General features: G+C 48.1%; 2 protein-coding genes across 2 annotated transcripts in view; both read right to left on the bottom strand.

Moving 5' to 3' along the window:
• Window positions 1-6,049, bottom strand: part of LOC105551610 (killer cell immunoglobulin-like receptor 3DL2) — a 17,426-nt gene extending 11,377 nt beyond the window's left edge. The window contains 5 exon segments of the mRNA XM_011996924.1: window positions 23-316; window positions 1,958-2,257; window positions 3,697-3,990; window positions 4,738-4,773; window positions 5,994-6,049. Coding sequence (XP_011852314.1) covers window positions 23-316; window positions 1,958-2,257; window positions 3,697-3,990; window positions 4,738-4,773; window positions 5,994-6,027 — 958 coding nt within the window. The 5' untranslated portion in view covers window positions 6,028-6,049.
• Window positions 6,050-8,492: 2,443 nt separating this feature from the next.
• Window positions 8,493-16,333, bottom strand: part of LOC105551671 (killer cell immunoglobulin-like receptor 2DL1) — a 13,395-nt gene continuing 5,554 nt past the window's right edge. The window contains exons 5-9 of the mRNA XM_011997010.1: window positions 15,515-15,808; window positions 13,794-13,844; window positions 9,317-9,418; window positions 8,802-8,854; window positions 8,493-8,702 (exon numbers count right to left, since the gene is read on the bottom strand). Of these exons, the coding sequence (XP_011852400.1) occupies window positions 8,493-8,702; window positions 8,802-8,854; window positions 9,317-9,418; window positions 13,794-13,844; window positions 15,515-15,808 (710 nt within the window). The remainder of the gene's footprint in view (window positions 8,703-8,801; window positions 8,855-9,316; window positions 9,419-13,793; window positions 13,845-15,514; window positions 15,809-16,333) is intronic.

Genomic DNA, 16,333 nt, shown 5'->3' with positions numbered 1-16,333 from the left:
GACAGGCATGGGGTTTCCTCACCTGTGACAGAAACGGGCAGTGGGTCACTCGGGTGTGACCACTTGTAGGGTGTGGTACGGAAAGAACCGAAGCATCTGTAGGTTCCTCCGTGGGTGGCAGGGCCCAGAGGGAAGTCGGCCTGGAATGTTCCATTGACGCTTGGCACTGCAGGAAGCCTAAGTTCATGCGTCTCCCCCTCCCTGGATAGATGGTACATGTCAAAGGAGCGCCAGGAGCTGCAGGACAAGGTCACGTTCTCTCCTGCTTGAACCGTGGGGCCCGGCTGGGCTGAGAGAGAAGGTTTCTCATATTTACCTGGAAGGAGAAGAGGCACTTTCTTCAGGGAGGTTCTTCCCTGTCACAGCTCCCCTCACATCTGAGCTGAGAACTCACTCCTCTGCTCTATGACCCAACGCTCTCTCTGTCTCTCACCCTCCACCCCGTCTCTCTTCATGTCTATCTCCTCCTTCCACTTTCTCTGTCTCTCTAGGTCTCTGACCTCACTTCCCCAGCCCGAGGTGTGTTTTCCCTTTTTGTATTGTTTTCTTCTCTCTGACCCTCCTTGGATTGTTGACTTGATCTTCCTTTTTCTTTAATTCTGAGTTTCTCACTTTCTGTCTTCTTCATAACCTTGTGCACATTTCTATCTACTATCTATTGATCTATCTACTACCTGTCAATCTATCAATTATCTATCTGTAATCTATATCTATGTATCATTTATCTATCTCTCTATCAATCGTCTGTCTCTCTATCTATCCACCATCTATTATATATATCTATGTATCATCTGTCTGTTCCCTCTCTCTCTGTCTGCCTCTCTGTCTCTATGTATCATCTACGTATCTATGTACCTATCTATGTGTCTATCTATCTGTCTATCTATCTATCTGTCTATCTATCTATCTATCTATCTATCTATCTATCTATCTATCTATCTATCTATCAATCATCATCGTCTCTATGTATCATCTATCTATCAAACGCCATCTATGTATCTATAAGCCATCTATTATCTATCATCTACCTATTTATCATCTGCCTATATCTATCTATCCATCTACCATCTGTCTTTCTCCATCTCCTTGTCTTTCTCTGCCTCTCAGTCTCTGTAGTACTATTTGGAATCTCTGCAATCCATCCCCACATCTTTATCTATCTCTGTCTTTGTGACCCCCGCCCTCAGGGTTCTGATTTTGGAGCTTTTCTCTGCTCCCTTCCATCATTCTCTCCACTCCTCTACCCTCTTTTCTGTCTCTTTACGTGTCTGTGAGTCTCTCAATCTCCTTCCTCTGGCTCATTCTCTGTGTGTTTATGTCTTTGCTTTTTGATGTTCCTGATTTCTCTCTGTGTCTCTCAGGAGTCCTATCATATGTGGGGTTATGTGGAATATGAGCCTCAGAATCCAGTCTGGGGACCCCAAGTACACACAGCATACAGGGGTTGGTGTTCTGGGGCCACGATATCCTGGGACGATGACTCTCCACTACACGGAAGGCAGAGGTGTCAGAATCAACACGGCATCTGTATGTGCCACAAGGCCTGAGGCCACAGGGGCTGACTCAGGACAGAAATATGGGTGTCCTTGGGTTCTCCTGGTAGAAACACTTTGTGGAGGTAAAACAGAAATGAAATTTCTAACCTGTGCCAAGTCTCTGAGCAAAGTCAGCATGAAAGGACGCCTGTGGGACATGTCTGTCTGTCTGGGTGTCCCCTTTAACTCTTTCTCTCTTTTCTACCTCCCTGTATGGCCCCTGTGTCTGTCTTCTGTTATGACACCTGGTCTGTACTTGTGTCTCCTGTTTCTCTGTCTCTGTTGGTACAGACCTCACCAAGTCAGTCTCTCTCCTTAAGAATCCCACAATCATCTTCCTCATGACCATCTGGGGCTTCCAAGTCCTGGATCATTCACTCTGTGTCCCAGTGACAATGAGAAGAATGTCCGGACACTCTCACCTGTGATCACGATGTCCAGGGGGTCACTGGGAGCTGACAACACATAGGGGGAGTGAGTGACAGAACCGTAGCATTTGTAGGTCCCTGCAAGGTCAGACGTCGTGGGATTGATGGAATAGTTGGCCTGGGAACCCCCACCATGGAGCTCTCCAACAAGGTGCAAGGGCTTCTCATAGGTCACCTCACTGTGTAGAAAGAAGTGCTCAAACACGGTATCTGACGAACATCGTAGGGTGACCGTCTCTCCTAATTTCACCAGGGGACCTGGGAGGGCCAGGAGGGAAGGTTTTCTGTGGACTCCTAGAAAGAGAGGTTGTGAGTTTAGAAGGCGTCTCCCTTTGTCATCATATCCATGGCACCTGGAACGAGTGAGGGTTCCCCTCCCGGCTGTCTGTCTCTCTCCTTCCTCTCTGTGTCTCCCTGTCTTTTATCCCCTGGTGCAGGTCCCTCCATCAGTGTCCCTCCCTCTTCTCTGTCCATCTGTCTCTAGTAGCCTCGGACGCCCTTCCCACTGGACTCAGCCTCATCTCTTAGGCTGCTGTATCTGTTTCCCACTAACCTGTTTCCTGCTGTCTATGTGGGGGTGGAAGAGGAACCATGACAGGCTGCATGTCCAGGCTCTTAGCAGCCTGGTTTAATCTCTTTTGGACAAACTGGAGTCCCTGGCGGGAGGTATGAACTGATCAGTAAGGCAGGCACCAGTGTCCACACTCCCTGTTCCTGGTGGGGATTGGGAGCATCTCCTGTCACGCCTGTGCCTTCTCCATGGCCTCAGCTTCCACAGGGTGGCTCCTGGTGCTGGTTCGAGGAGCATCGACCCCTCCCTATGTGGATGGAGCCTGGTGGTGGCATCTGCGTCCCGCCCTTCCTGATCTCGGAGTTGCCAACCTTCTCCTTGTTTGATTTCTTTAATTAATTGATTAATTAATTGATTTTTGAGACAGAGTGTCACTTTTTCATCCAGGCTGGAGTGTAGTGGTGTGGTCTTGGCTCACTGCAACTTCCTCCCGGATTCAAGCGATTGAATCCAGTCGTTGGTTTACTTGTGCCCACCACAGTGCCCGGCTATCCTTGTTTGTTTTCCTAACTTGTCCTTGACCATGTTCCTGTGTTGGTTTCCTGTTACTGCTGCAGAAAATTATCACAAACATGGTGGCAGGAGAGAACACACTGACCCCTTCCACTTCTGGAGACAGAAATTGGATCCAGTTCTCCCTGGGCTAAAATCAAGGCGTCTACAGAACTGTGTTCCCTCTGGAGACTCCGCAGAGCGGTTCTCTTGTCTTCTCCAGCCCGTAGAGGCCACCTGCCATTGTGGCTCGTGGCCTTCCTCCTCCTTCAAAGCCCACAGTGGCTGGTGGAGTCTCCCACGACGCTGCTCTAATCCCCACTCCCCTCTCCTCCTCCTCTCGTGTGGTCCCTTGTGATTACACTGAGCCCAGTGGGACAGTCCAGGCCGTCTCCCCATCTCAAGGTCAACCCATCAACAATCAGAACTCCATCTTCCCCTTCAGTCCCCTGCCCTATAGCATAAAGAGTCACAGGCTCCAGGGATTAGAATGTAGCCATATTGTGAACAGTTATTCTTCCCATCACAGCACCCATTTCCCTGTATTCAATCCCCCTTTACCCCAAAGACAGTGAGGTCCTGGGTGATGGGACCCTGGTGGACACCCCCAGCAGAAGCTCTGGGATTCAGGAGGTGGGACAAGGAGAAGCCCAGACAGGAGCCCTCTGACCTGTGACCATGATCGCCAGGGGGTCGCTGAGTGCCGACCACTCAGTGGGGGAGTGCGGGTATGAACCCCGACATCTGTAGGTCCCTGCGTGTGCTGGGGTCACAGGACCCATGAGGAAGCTCTCCTGGAATATTCTGCTGTGGAAGATGGGAACGTGGCTTCTGTCGTCTTTGTACAGAGTGAAGTTGGTAAAGTTGGTAAGTCCATCACGATAGTAACACCGAAGGGTCACGTGTCCTCCCTGAGGCACCACAGCGTTGGGCCGGGCAAACAGGAAGGTCTTGTCCTGACCACCTGAGGGAGAAGGAGGCGCCGCCTTAGAGAGGAGGATGTGGAGTCGCCCCTCCCTCCCTGTGCTCAGAAGATTCTTCCCCTTTCCATGTTTCTAAGGCTCCTACCGCACCTGGGTGTCCAGGGCTACAGGAAGAACCTATCCAGCAGGGACATGGCGTCCCCTTACATCAAAAGTGTCAGCTGAGAACTTTGAACAAGTGCTGAATAAGGGACTCTTACTAGATTTTAACACTTCAAGATGACTCACATAAAACAACACAAAGGAGAGACGGCATGGAGGGCATGTCCTTTGTGAATGGAATATCAGCCAATGCATGAACTGAACCCCCATCAGAAGATCTGGAATGTCAGGGTCATGGCTGTGGTTTCCCCACCTCTTCTGGTAGAATGACAGCAGCCACACTGCAGCCCTGACCGCCATGCAAACACTGGAGGGTGTGAGTTACACCTTTGTCTTCAGAGGACCTGCTGTTCCTAGCACTGCTTCCCTCCCTTCCTCAGTCGCTGACACCACTTCCTCCCTGCACACCTCAGCTTGGAACACCCCAAGCTCACTCCAGTTTTCACAGAGCTTGACTCAGCCAAGGGTAAGAAAGGCCAGAGAGGACAAGGTCAGAAGTGTGAGCCGAGCACCCCAGGGTCCTCCCTTCTTAGTTTATGAGAGACTGTCTGACAGGACTTCCCTCCTGTTCAGGAAAATCCTCTTAGGTGAGGAGATGACACCCTAAGGTTTGGGGAAGGACTCACCCGTGTGTGGACAGGCCCTCTGGACCAAGAAGAACCCTGGAAAGAAAGATCATGATGGATGATCCATCTGCAGGCAAACCAGGGCCTCCGCTGCTGCCCCCACGGGGCTGTGTGTCTGGGCAGCCAGGCCCTTGCTGGGCTGAAGGTAAACTCACCCTGGCTGCCTACCTGTCCCCGCAGCAGGGATCTCAGCTGTGCAGAGACCCAGACTCCTGATCCAGATCTGCACCCCAGGCCTAGATCTACACAACAGGCCCATGTCTCCACTCCATGCTGATATCTCTACTCCAGACCCAGATCTCCGCTCCAAACCCATATCTCCCCGCCAGGCCCATATCTCCACTCCAGGCCCATATCTCCACTCCAAACCCATATATGCCCTCCAGGCTCATATCTCCACTCCAGGCTCATATCTCCACACCAAACCCATATCTCCTTTCCAGGCTCCTATCTCCACTCCAGGCTCATATCTCCACTCCATGCTCATATCTCCACTGCAGGATCCTATCTCCACCCCAGGCCCATATCTCCAATCCAGGCCCATATCTCCACTCCAGGCTCATATCACAATTCCAGGCCCATGTCTCCATTCCAGGCCCATATCTCCACTCCAGTCTCATATCTCTACTCCAGTACCATATCTCCACTCCAGGCTCCTATCTCCACTCCAGGCCCGGATCTCCTCTCCAGGCCCATATTTCAGCTCCAAACCCATATCTCCCCTCCAGGCTTATATCTCCCCTCCAGGCTCCTATCTCCACTCCAGGCCCCTATCTCCACCCCAGGCCCATATCTCCACTCCAAGTCCATATCTCCACTCCAAACCCATATCTCCCTTCCAGGCTCCTATCTCCACTCCAGACCCATATCTCTACTCCAGGAACATATTTCCACTCCAGGCTCCTATCTCCACTCCAGGCCCAGATCTCCAGCCCAGGCCCAGATCTCCACTCCAGGCCCGTATCTCCACTCTAGACCTGTATCTCCACTGCAGGCGCGTATCTCCACTCCACGCTCATGTCTCTACTCCAGGATCCTATCTCTATTCCAGGTTCATATCTCTACTCCAGGCCCAAATCTCCACTCCAGGCCAATATCTCTATCCCAGGCCCAGATCTCCACTCCAGGCCCAGATCGCCACTCCAGGATCATATCTCCACTCCAGGCCCATAACTCAACCTCCAGGTCCAGATCTCCCCTCCAGGCCCAGATCTCCACCCCAGTGCTTCCTCCGTCGATTCCATTCCGGGACTCACCAACACACGCCACGCTGACGACCATGAGCGACATGGTGCTGCCGGTGCAGACAGGCGGCCGCGCCCCAGCTCAGCTCAGCAGCGCACAGGATGTTATCTGGCGCCCTGCCCATGCAGTTGACGTGCTGACCACATCATGGGAGGGTGACGTACGCAGGCTCTTCCTACCTTGCATGAGGTGCAGCGGGTGCTCACTCAAGAGTGGAAAATGGCTTCCTGGAAATTGTTCTCACTAGAACTGACACCTTGTGTCCTTCACTATGACCAGCTCAAAACACGTCTCAGATCCAACCTCCCGGACACGAGGTGACTAAAATCTTTGCTGACGAGAAAGATTTTTCATGTATTTTTGTTGTTTTTATCTGTGTTTCAAACTCTTCTCCGTGTATAATATGCGAAATGTCTAATAGGTATTATGAACGTTGTCAGAGCAATTGTGATGAATAAACCATTAGGATGTTTCATGCTTGTATTTCTAGTATGACAGCAGAACCAGTTTAAATGATTTAAATACCCAGGGAAGGATTATGCAATTATTTACAATCTTAGAACTGTTCTTCATCAGCAAAACCCACAACATGTCAATTCTGGATTTTTGTCATTTTATCTACAATTTGTCTCATGACCTGAGATTCCAGAGTCCCAGCGCATGGTTCGCTCTCTGTCTGTCTCTCTACCTCCCTCATTTTAAATTGTATGGAAATATTCAGCAACATAATGCTATAAAAAATCAAGTGTCCCCCAGCACTTTGGGAAGCCGAGGTGGGTGGATCAACGGAGGTCGGGAGTTCGAGACCCCCTGGCCAACTTAGAGAAACCATGTCTTTGCTAAACATACAAAAATTGGCCATGCCTGGTGGTGGGCACCTGTAATGCCAGTTACTCAAGAGGCTGAGGCAGGAGAATCGCTTGAACCTGGGAGGCGGAGGTTGCAGTGAGCCAAGATTCTGCCACTGCAGTCCAGCCTGGGCGACAGAGGGAGACTCTGCCTGAAGAAATATAAGAAAAGCATAGCAAATAGACTATAATAAGAAACTAGAGAACTCCAGCTACCAAATTTTAAGGGTTTGTATAAGCCTATGGAATGTGCAGCATCCTCAAGAGAGTGAACACAGAGAGCCCCTTATCGGAAAACAGTGTCTAAAATACATCCGTGCACACACAGTCCCGTTAGAATTGACAGAGGCTGCCGTGTGGTTTAAGGAGGAATAGAATGTCTTCTCAATAGATAACATGGGCCCAAGGGTTATGCATAGAAAAAAATAAATCTACACGTAGTCTCACACTATAAAACACTTCTTGTTTTTTATCTTGTTGTTGTAAATTTTTTATGATTTATATTTAAAATTGAGAAATAAAAGTGAGATACAATCGTCCTTCACTATTCGTGAGTGATTGGTTTCAGGATCTCCGCTCAGATACCACAATCTGCAGGTGCTCAAGCCTCTTACATAAAATGGTACAGCGTTTGCATATAACCCATGTTCATCCTCCTGTATACATGAAATCATCTCTAGATTACTTATAATTCCTGACACAGCCTACATACCATTTCATTTGTGTCCATTCAACATAGTTTTGCTTTTTGAAATTTTGTGGATTTTTTCTCTGAATATTTTTGGTTTATAGTTGGCTCAACAAACACTTGTAAACCCCACAGATACGGAGGAGCGACTGTGTATTTATGGTATGAAAGATGATGTGTTGACCTGTGTCCCCGTGGAGATGAGACTAACAAGACCTATGGCTCTACAAATGTTTCATCTTGGAATGGCTCTGCCAGCTTTCCAGGTGTGCAGAGAGTAAGAATATCATTTGTTCATCTGATTCACGATCCTTGCAACCTCCTATGCGCTGCATCGTTGGATGGAAATTGGAGTTCCAGACAGAAATCAGGCTCCACTTTGCTTCCAACAGGTCAGAGTCCAGGGGTGAGAACCCAGTGGAGAACATACGGGGCTATATGGACATAGTAATGATAACACCACAAACTTTCAGCGAATAAAGAGTCACATTACCTAAAGGATGAGGGCAGAGGTGTTTATTTGAAGAGGAGAGAGCTACATTGAAATGATAAAAAAATTTATAAGTTTCACTGCTGCCAAGGGCCGAAAGATAATCTGAGGGGAGGTGGAACAGCATGAAGGAAGATGGAACAGCACGTGTCTAAGTGCCGTGTTAAGAGGGAGCCTCTTGCATGTTTGGAATTGTGAGCTCCTCAGAGTGACTGCAGCCTCCAGTAGGACTAGGAAGTAAGCCAGTAGGTTGGAGAGGTGGGCAGGGGTCAAGTGAAGTGGAGAATTGTGGGCGAAGTAAAGGAGTGTGTTTTCTCTGCAGCAGGCAGTGGGAACCACAGACATTTGTAAGCGAGAGAGAGGCACGTTTGGATTCGTGGCGTGAGGAAGAGCGATGTCCTAAGATGCAGAGTCGCGCCTTCAGATTCCTGCTGCTGGTACATTGGAGCTGTGAAGCCGGTTTTGAGACAGGGCTGCTCTCTCCCTAGAAGACCCCTTCAAAGTCTGACGGTGGTGCTCGTGGATAGAAGACAACTTTCGATCTGGACTCAGCATTTGGAAGCTCCGTGTACACGCTGGTATCTGTTGGGGGTCTCTTGGGCCTCTGAGAAGGGCGAGTGATTTTTCCCTGTGTGAGAACGCAGTGATCCAACTGTGCGTATGTCACCTCCTGAGGGTCTTGTTCATCAGAGTCCTGGAGAGAGGGAAATGTTGAGTGAGGGAGGGGCTCACATTCTTTAGGACTATTAGGGAATAAGATTCGATCCACGAGGCTGGGCTGAGGAGGACCTACCTCCCTGTTCACTGTTCTGTCCACCGCAGGCTCTTGGTCCATTATAGCAGCATCTGTAGGAGACAAAAGTCATCAAAACAGCTAGGAGGGCACGTCTGGGTCCTCATTTCATGAGCAGAGCCCAACACACAGGGGGAGGCCGTAGGTGCCTGAGGTCCCTCAGCTGCCAACAGCCAGGCTCAGACATTCTGTCTCTCTGAGTTCAAGACCCCTTCCTATGAATGGCTCTCAACTGCCATCCCAGTGATTCTGTCTCCCACTTTCTGCCTGTCATGGAACCTTCTCCTGGATGTCAGTGGCTGCAGGAACGAGAGGATACAGTTCAGAATCAGGCAATGGTCTGTGAGCTGAAGGCAAGGACAGGGTGTCTGGTGCTCTCTCTAGAAATCCCTGCCTCTGTGGCTCCTGCCTTGGGCCAGAGACCATCCTGCCGGTGAGGAACACACACCTGCGTGCTCCCATCCCGCTTTCCCACACGACCCTGAGGTCTGTGGCCTCTGCTTCGTGAGACTTACTCTTTTTGTTGGAGCACCAGCGATGCAGGAGAAAGAAGAAGATGGTGAAGAGGATCATGACCACTGAGGTCCCAATCAGAACATGCAGGTGTCTGGGGATACCTGGAGGAAGAAGAGACTCCAATAGGAAGCTAATCATAGCAGTTCCTTCTTATGGATTGTCTCTCCTTTCTTGATTGACAGGTAACCATGTGGAATGTCTCCTTAGGATAAGCGGCCGGATGGCGGGAGACCCAGCTTTCTCCTGCTCTCTCAGTTACAGCTCTCACAGTCACCATGGAACGTGCTGAACATACAACTGCTTTAGTTTAGATGTTTGACCCCTTGAAACCTCACATTGAAATTTAACCCCCAGTGTGGGAGGTTGGGCCTCTTGGGAGGCGTTTGGGCCATGGGGATAGATCCATTGTGAATAGATTAATGGTGCCCCACATGACGGGGTTAGCAAGTTCTCCCTGTATTAGATCCTGGAGAGCTGGTTGTTAAAAAGAGCTTGGGGCCGGGCGCGGTGGCTCATGCCTGTAATCCCAGCATTTTGGGAGGCCGAGGCGGGTGGTTCACGAGGTCAGGAGATCGAGACCATCCTGGCTAACAAGGTGAAACCCCGTCTCTACTAAAAACTCAAAAAATTAGCCGGGCGTGGTGGTGGGCTCCCAGCTACTCAGGAGGCTGAGGCAGGAGAATGGCGTGAACCCTGGAGGTGGAGCCTGCAGTGAGACGAGATCGCGCCACCACACTCCAGCCTGGGCCACAGAGCAAGAGTCCGTCTCCAAGAACTTGGAAGCTCCATCTCTCCCCCTCCTACTTCCTCCCTCCCTTGCCGTGCGATCTCGGTGTTCTCTGCACGTGGAGACCCTCCTTCTCTTCTGCCAGAGTGGGAGCAGCCTGAGGCCATCACAAGAAATAGATGCTGGTTCCATGCTTCCAGTACAGTGTGCAGAACTGTGAGCCAAACAAATCTCTTTTCTTTAGAAGGTACCCAGGCTCAAGTGTTCTTTTAGAGCCACAAAAATGGACTAAGACAGCAACATCCTGAGAGCAGGAGGAACATGCCCAAACGGGCTGGGCTCTCTTCCTGTTCTTCCTAGAAGGACTGGCTCACACTGAAATGCAGGCTTCTGTTGTCACTTGCTGGTTATCTGTTAGTAATGAACCTGCCTATGTCATGTATTCTCTGTGTGTTCTGTCTCCCTGGAGTGATGGTGAGTAACAGAAACTGGCATAGCCCCAGGTGCAGTACAGGAGGTGTTTAGAGTCGTCTCTGGGAAGACTGGACTGGGATTGATACACAGTGAATGTGCTTTACAGTTTCTACATCCACAACATTCTTGACTCAAGCAACAAACATTCTCCAACAAAAGGAAACAAAAGTGAAATAAAGATAAAAAAAGCGAAGTAGAATTCTCTTATGTCAAACAGCCAGGAAATAATGATGAAGCCCGTGTGAAACGGGCTACACTTTGTGATCTCAGGAGACACATATAAGGCTGCTGTTCTGCCGGAGAGTCTGGGGGAAGGACAACGTCCTCCACCATCTATTGCTTCAATACAACCTGTCCTTCGGTGAATTAGTGCGAAGGGAGGGTAAGAGCTAGTGCTGGTGCTGATCTCTGATTCCAAGATCTGAACTCACTCTAAGGAGTATTAGTGTTTACCTCCTCATGGTCTATCTGAATCTCCACAGGTGATTGGAAGCTGGGGTGAGGTGGGGGATTTGTGTGAGGGGGAAAGTGTTTTGCAATGAACAGAGCACACGTTCTCTATTCCTGGACCTGTGCTGGTGGGTTCAGGGGGCTTTTATATTTTCTCTATGATCTCCTGTTCACAGAAAGCCAAATAGGGAAGAGGTTTTAGGCTGATTTTCTAATGGATAAGATAAAGGATCAAGGAAGTAATTACAGAGATCTAGAAAAATGGTGATTGGAATGGAGGTACCTTTGTCATTCATGTATGTTGTATTATATTTTTGTATTTTTATTTTTTGAGATGGAGTCTCTTTGTGTCACTCAGGCTGGAATGCAGTGGGTGATCTCAGCTCACTGTTTCTGCTTCCGGGATTGAGGTCATTCTCCTGGTTCAGCCTTCAGAGTAGCTGCGATTACAGGCGTGCACCACCATGCATGACTAATTTCTGCATTTTTAGTAGAGACAGGGTTTCAGCGTGTTGGCCAGGCTGGTCTCGAACTCCTGATCTCAAGTGATCTATCCACATCAGCCTCCCAAAATGCTGGGTTAGAGGCATGAGCCACGATTCACAGCCTTGTATATTATGCTGTAATAGGTCCCTTCATTTGCACCATGACTCGTCTTTCTATCACTCCTCTACCAGGTGTTGATTTACATGTAGGAGAAATAAATCGCAGAAAGAAATTAATGAAGCAAGGAATAAACAACTAGGAAAAATCAAACCCAGCAAGCCCTCCCTGCAAATGATTCTACCTCACAAACATATCCTGTATCCATCCACTTCATCTACTCAGTGTCTAAATCAGCACCACATTTCACCTGTGGGGCGGGAACTGCCTTTTCCACGGTCTCCTAGATTCCAGTTACGCACCTGGGCCTCCCTTATGTTCATGGCAGTCACTATTAATCATGTAGGGATTCCTAGTGAGCCCGAGGTGAATCCAAGGGCTGTGAGTATAAAACACACACTCTTTGTCCTCCTTAGTTTCCTGTGTGCCCAGTGTGCTCTTCTCTCTCTCCAGTGGTCTTGTAATTCTCCCACCTCATTCCCAGCGTTTCAGGCAGAGCCGCTTCCTTCCACATAAGATTGTTTTCACCTTTGTGCCTTCACGGCTGAGAGCTGTGTGTGGAAACTCCTTCCGCCAGTCTTCCATTTTTTTCATTAACATCACAAATATGTGATTAGTGAGACCTTCTCTGTTACCTGAAATCATACACTCAACATTATCTATTATTTATTTTAAATTCTGACTGGGTGCCGTGGTTCATGCCTATAATCCCAGCACTTTGGGAGGCTGAGGCGGTCGGATGACTTTAGATTGGGAGTTGGAGATAGACTGGGCGACATGGTGAGACATCGTCTCTACCAAAAATCTACAAAAAGAATTAGCCAGGTATGGTGGCAGGTGCCTGTAATCCAAGCTACTCGAGAGGCTGAGGCAGGAGAATCACTTGAACCCAGGAGGCGGAGGTTGCAGTGAGCCAAGATCGTGACACTGCACTCCAGTGTAGGGGATAGAGTGAGACTCTGTCTTAATAAAAAAAAAGAAAAAAAATAAACAAATAAATAGATTTTATGCACAGATATTTCCCATTAGATCAGCTATTTATAGGTCCACTTGTGCATTCATTTTCTTTCCTCTCGTTTACCCATCTGCAACGTCAGTGTCCCAAGAGCACAGGCCAAATGCATCCTGTTTACTATTTGTGGAAGGCAGGAGAATCCAGCCCACCCCAAAAATGTGCCTGTCCTAGCCTTCATACCTTGTGAATATGTGATTTTACGTGGAAAAGAGGAATGAAGATTGCAGATGGAATTATGGTTGCTAATCAGCTGAACTGAAAAGGAGGGTATCCTGGATGATATTACAGAGATGATAATGGATTATCTTGGTGAATGCAATATAATCCCAAAGTCCTTAAGAGATGAGGAAGAAAGCAGAGGAACATTCAGAGAAAGAGGCGTGGACAAGGAAGAAGGGTCTGAGTGATGCCATGTGAGTCGTGACCAGTCTTTGTGGGTTTTGAGGAAGGAGGAAGGGGACCAGGAGCCAAGGACCGTGGGAGCCTCTAGAAACTGGGACATGTGAAGAGCAGATTCTCGCCTGGAACCTTTGGAGGGAAGGCAGCCTTGCTGTCACCTTGATTTTAGCCCAGTGAGGTGCATTTCATCCTTTGAGCTACAGCACTGTAAGATAATTAAAAAGCCGTTTTGTTTTCATCCACCAATTTTGTGGAAATTTGTTATGGCAACAACAGGAAAGGATTCTAACTGCCCAGCCTCAGCATGGAGCTATGGCTGAATGAGTCAGTGAGTCGAAGTGTGCGTGCATGAGCTCTGTTCTCTGTTACTCAAGGCTCTTGCTCTGCTGAGTCAGCCAGGGTTGCCTCATGACCAACAGGAGCTCATTCCTTGGCAAGTGGAACTTCTCTGAAACACATCACCCTCATTAGATGTTCCCTTCCCTTCCCTCTTTCAAGCCCCCAGGAATTTATCCTCCAGTTAGGAATGCAGGGAGAACACTGCATTTTTCCTGAGAAGGATGTCAGATTTGCAATCATTCTTTCAGCTTGTAGGAGGTCTCAGCTACAGAAAATTAGAGATTAAGAGACTTCATGGAGCCCTGTGCTGGGTCAAGATCCCTTTTGCTGTTAGAGTGTCTGGAGTTCAGAGAGATGGTGGAAGACAGGCCCACAATCAGAGCTGGGAGGTGTTGAGCCAAGGCTTGAATCCAAGGCTTCCACCTCTCCAGGTTTCCAAAAGCAGAGATAAGAGGGATTCTTTACTCACCAGTTTTGGAGCTTGGTTCAGTGGGTGAAGGCCAAGTACGTGAAGGGTTTCCTAGAATAGAGACAGGAGAGAGGTGAGGAAATGAGGGTGCCTGTCCTCTACTCAATGGAAATCTTTGAGGTTGGTTCATGGCCAACACTATGTTATCCAACACTAGGCTCTGGGAGTCCTGGGATCCTCTTCTCTATAATTTTTGTATGTGTTACCCATTGTCTCGAGACTTTAAGATATAGAGGGAAAACAGGAACATCACATTACCTGACTTAAAAATATGTTACAGAGCTGTAGTAAACAAAACAGCATGACGTTGGCATAAAGAAAAGTGCATAGAACAACGGAGTAAAATGAAGAACACAGATATAATCTATGTGTCTACATTCAACGGCTTTTTTTTTTTTTTTGAGATGGAATCTTGCTCTGTCACCCAGGCTGGAGTGTAGAGGTGCAATCTCAGCTCACGGCAACCTCCGTCTCCTGAATTCAAGCAATTCTCTTGCTTCAGACTCTCGAGTAGTGGTATTACAGGTGCTGACCACCATGCTCAGCTAATTTTTGTACTTTTAGTGGAGACAGGGTTTTACTATGTTGGCCCGGTGGGCCTTGAACTCCTGGTCTCAGGTGATCCACCCACCTTAGCCTCTGAAAGTGCTGGGATTGCAGGTGTGAGCCACCATGCCCAGCCAATCCAATGCATTTTGACAAAAGTGTCAAGAACCTACAATGAGGAAAGGACAGTGTTTTCAATAAACGATGCAGGGAAAACGGGTTATCTGCATGCAGGGAATGAAACTGCACCTCTACCTCTCACCGTTCACAAAAGTCAAATCCAAATGGATTAAATACATGAGTCTAAATCCTAAACCTATGAAACACATAGAAGAAAATATTGGGGAAATGCTTCAGAACATTTGTCTGAGAAAAGGCATTTTGTTTAAAACCTCAGAAACACAAGTAATCAAAGCAAAAAATGGACCACAGGGATTACATCAAACTAAGCAGCTTCTGCACTGCAAAACAAGCAACCAACAAAGTGAAGAGACAACCCACAGAATGGGAGCAAATATTTGCAGACTATGCATCTGAGATGGGATTTATAACTGGAAATATAAGAAGCTCACATAACTCAATAAAACAAATAATTTAATTAAAAATGAGCAAAAGACTTGAACACATATTTCTCCACAAACAAAACATATAAATGGCCATTATTGAACTTGAACACACATTTCTCCACAAACAAAACATATAAATGGCCATTATTGAACTTGAACACACATTTCTCCACAAACAAAACATATAAATGGCCATCATGTCTATGAAAGTGTTCAGTATCACTCATCATCAGAGATATACAAATGAAAAATCACAATGAATTTTCATCTCACCCCATTAAAATGGCTTTTATCCATATGACAAGCAAAACAAATGCTGAGGGAACCTCTGATCTCCCCAAACTGAGCCCAGTCTCCCTCCTCTGGGTCTGTCCTGACCAGTTTCTCCATCTGCCTGGCTGCCTGGAGCCCTGACCGAGGACCACCACGCAGGCCATGCAGGAGAGTTTGGAGGTGCCCTGTCTGCCATCCTGCCTCCTGATCCCGCCCTCACACCAAGGCTTGGTCTTCTCTCTGAGCCTGTCCATGCTTCTCTCCATCATCACCAGGAAGTTCCTCAGCTATGGCTCTGGGATCATAAGACATGGGACAGGCATGGGGTTTCCTCACCTGTGACAGAAACGGGCAGTGGGTCACTCGGGTGTGACCACTTGTAGGGTGTGGTATGGAAAGAACCGAAGCATCTGTAGGTTCCTCCGTGGGTGGCAGGGCCCAGAGGGAAGTCGCCCTGGAATGTTCCGTTGACGCTTCGCACTGCAGAGAGACTAAGTTCACGGGCCTCCCCCTCCCTGGATAGATGGTACATGTCAAAGGAGCGCCGGGAGCTGCAGGACAAGGTCACGTTCTCTCCTGCCTGAACCGTGGGGCCTGGCTGGGCTGAGAGAGAAGGTTTCTCATATTTACCTGGAAGGAGAAGAGGCAGTTTCTTCAGGGAGGTTCTTCCTTGTCACAGCTCCCCTCACATCTGAGCTGAGAACTCACTCCCCTGCTCTATGCTAATGCTCTCTCTCACCCTCCACCCCATCTCTCTTCATGTCTGTTTCCTCCTTCCACCTTCTCTGTCTCTCTAGGTCTCTGACCTCACTTCCCCAGCCCGTGGTGTGTTTTCCCTTTTCGTATTGTTTTCTTCTCTATGATCCTCCTTGGATTGTTGACTTGATCTTCCTTTTTCTTTAATTCTGAGTTTCTCACTTTCTGTTTTGTTTATAACCTTCTGAACATTTCTATGTATTATCTATCGATCTATCTATCTATCTATCTATCTGCTACCTGTCAATCTATCAATTATCTATCTGTAATCTATATCTATGTATCATTTATCTCTCTATCAATGGTCTGTCTCTCTATCTATCCACCATCTATTATCTATATTTATGTAACATCTGTCTATTCCCTCTCTATCTGTCTGCCTCTCTGTCTCTATGTATC

The sequence above is a fragment of the Mandrillus leucophaeus genome, unplaced genomic scaffold (genome assembly GCF_000951045.1).
Source record: "Mandrillus leucophaeus isolate KB7577 unplaced genomic scaffold, Mleu.le_1.0 Scaffold53, whole genome shotgun sequence".
Lineage (NCBI taxonomy): Eukaryota > Metazoa > Chordata > Mammalia > Primates > Cercopithecidae > Mandrillus > Mandrillus leucophaeus.
The sequence above is the reverse complement of the archived record's forward strand: the minus strand, read 5'-3'. Positions and strand labels throughout refer to the sequence as shown.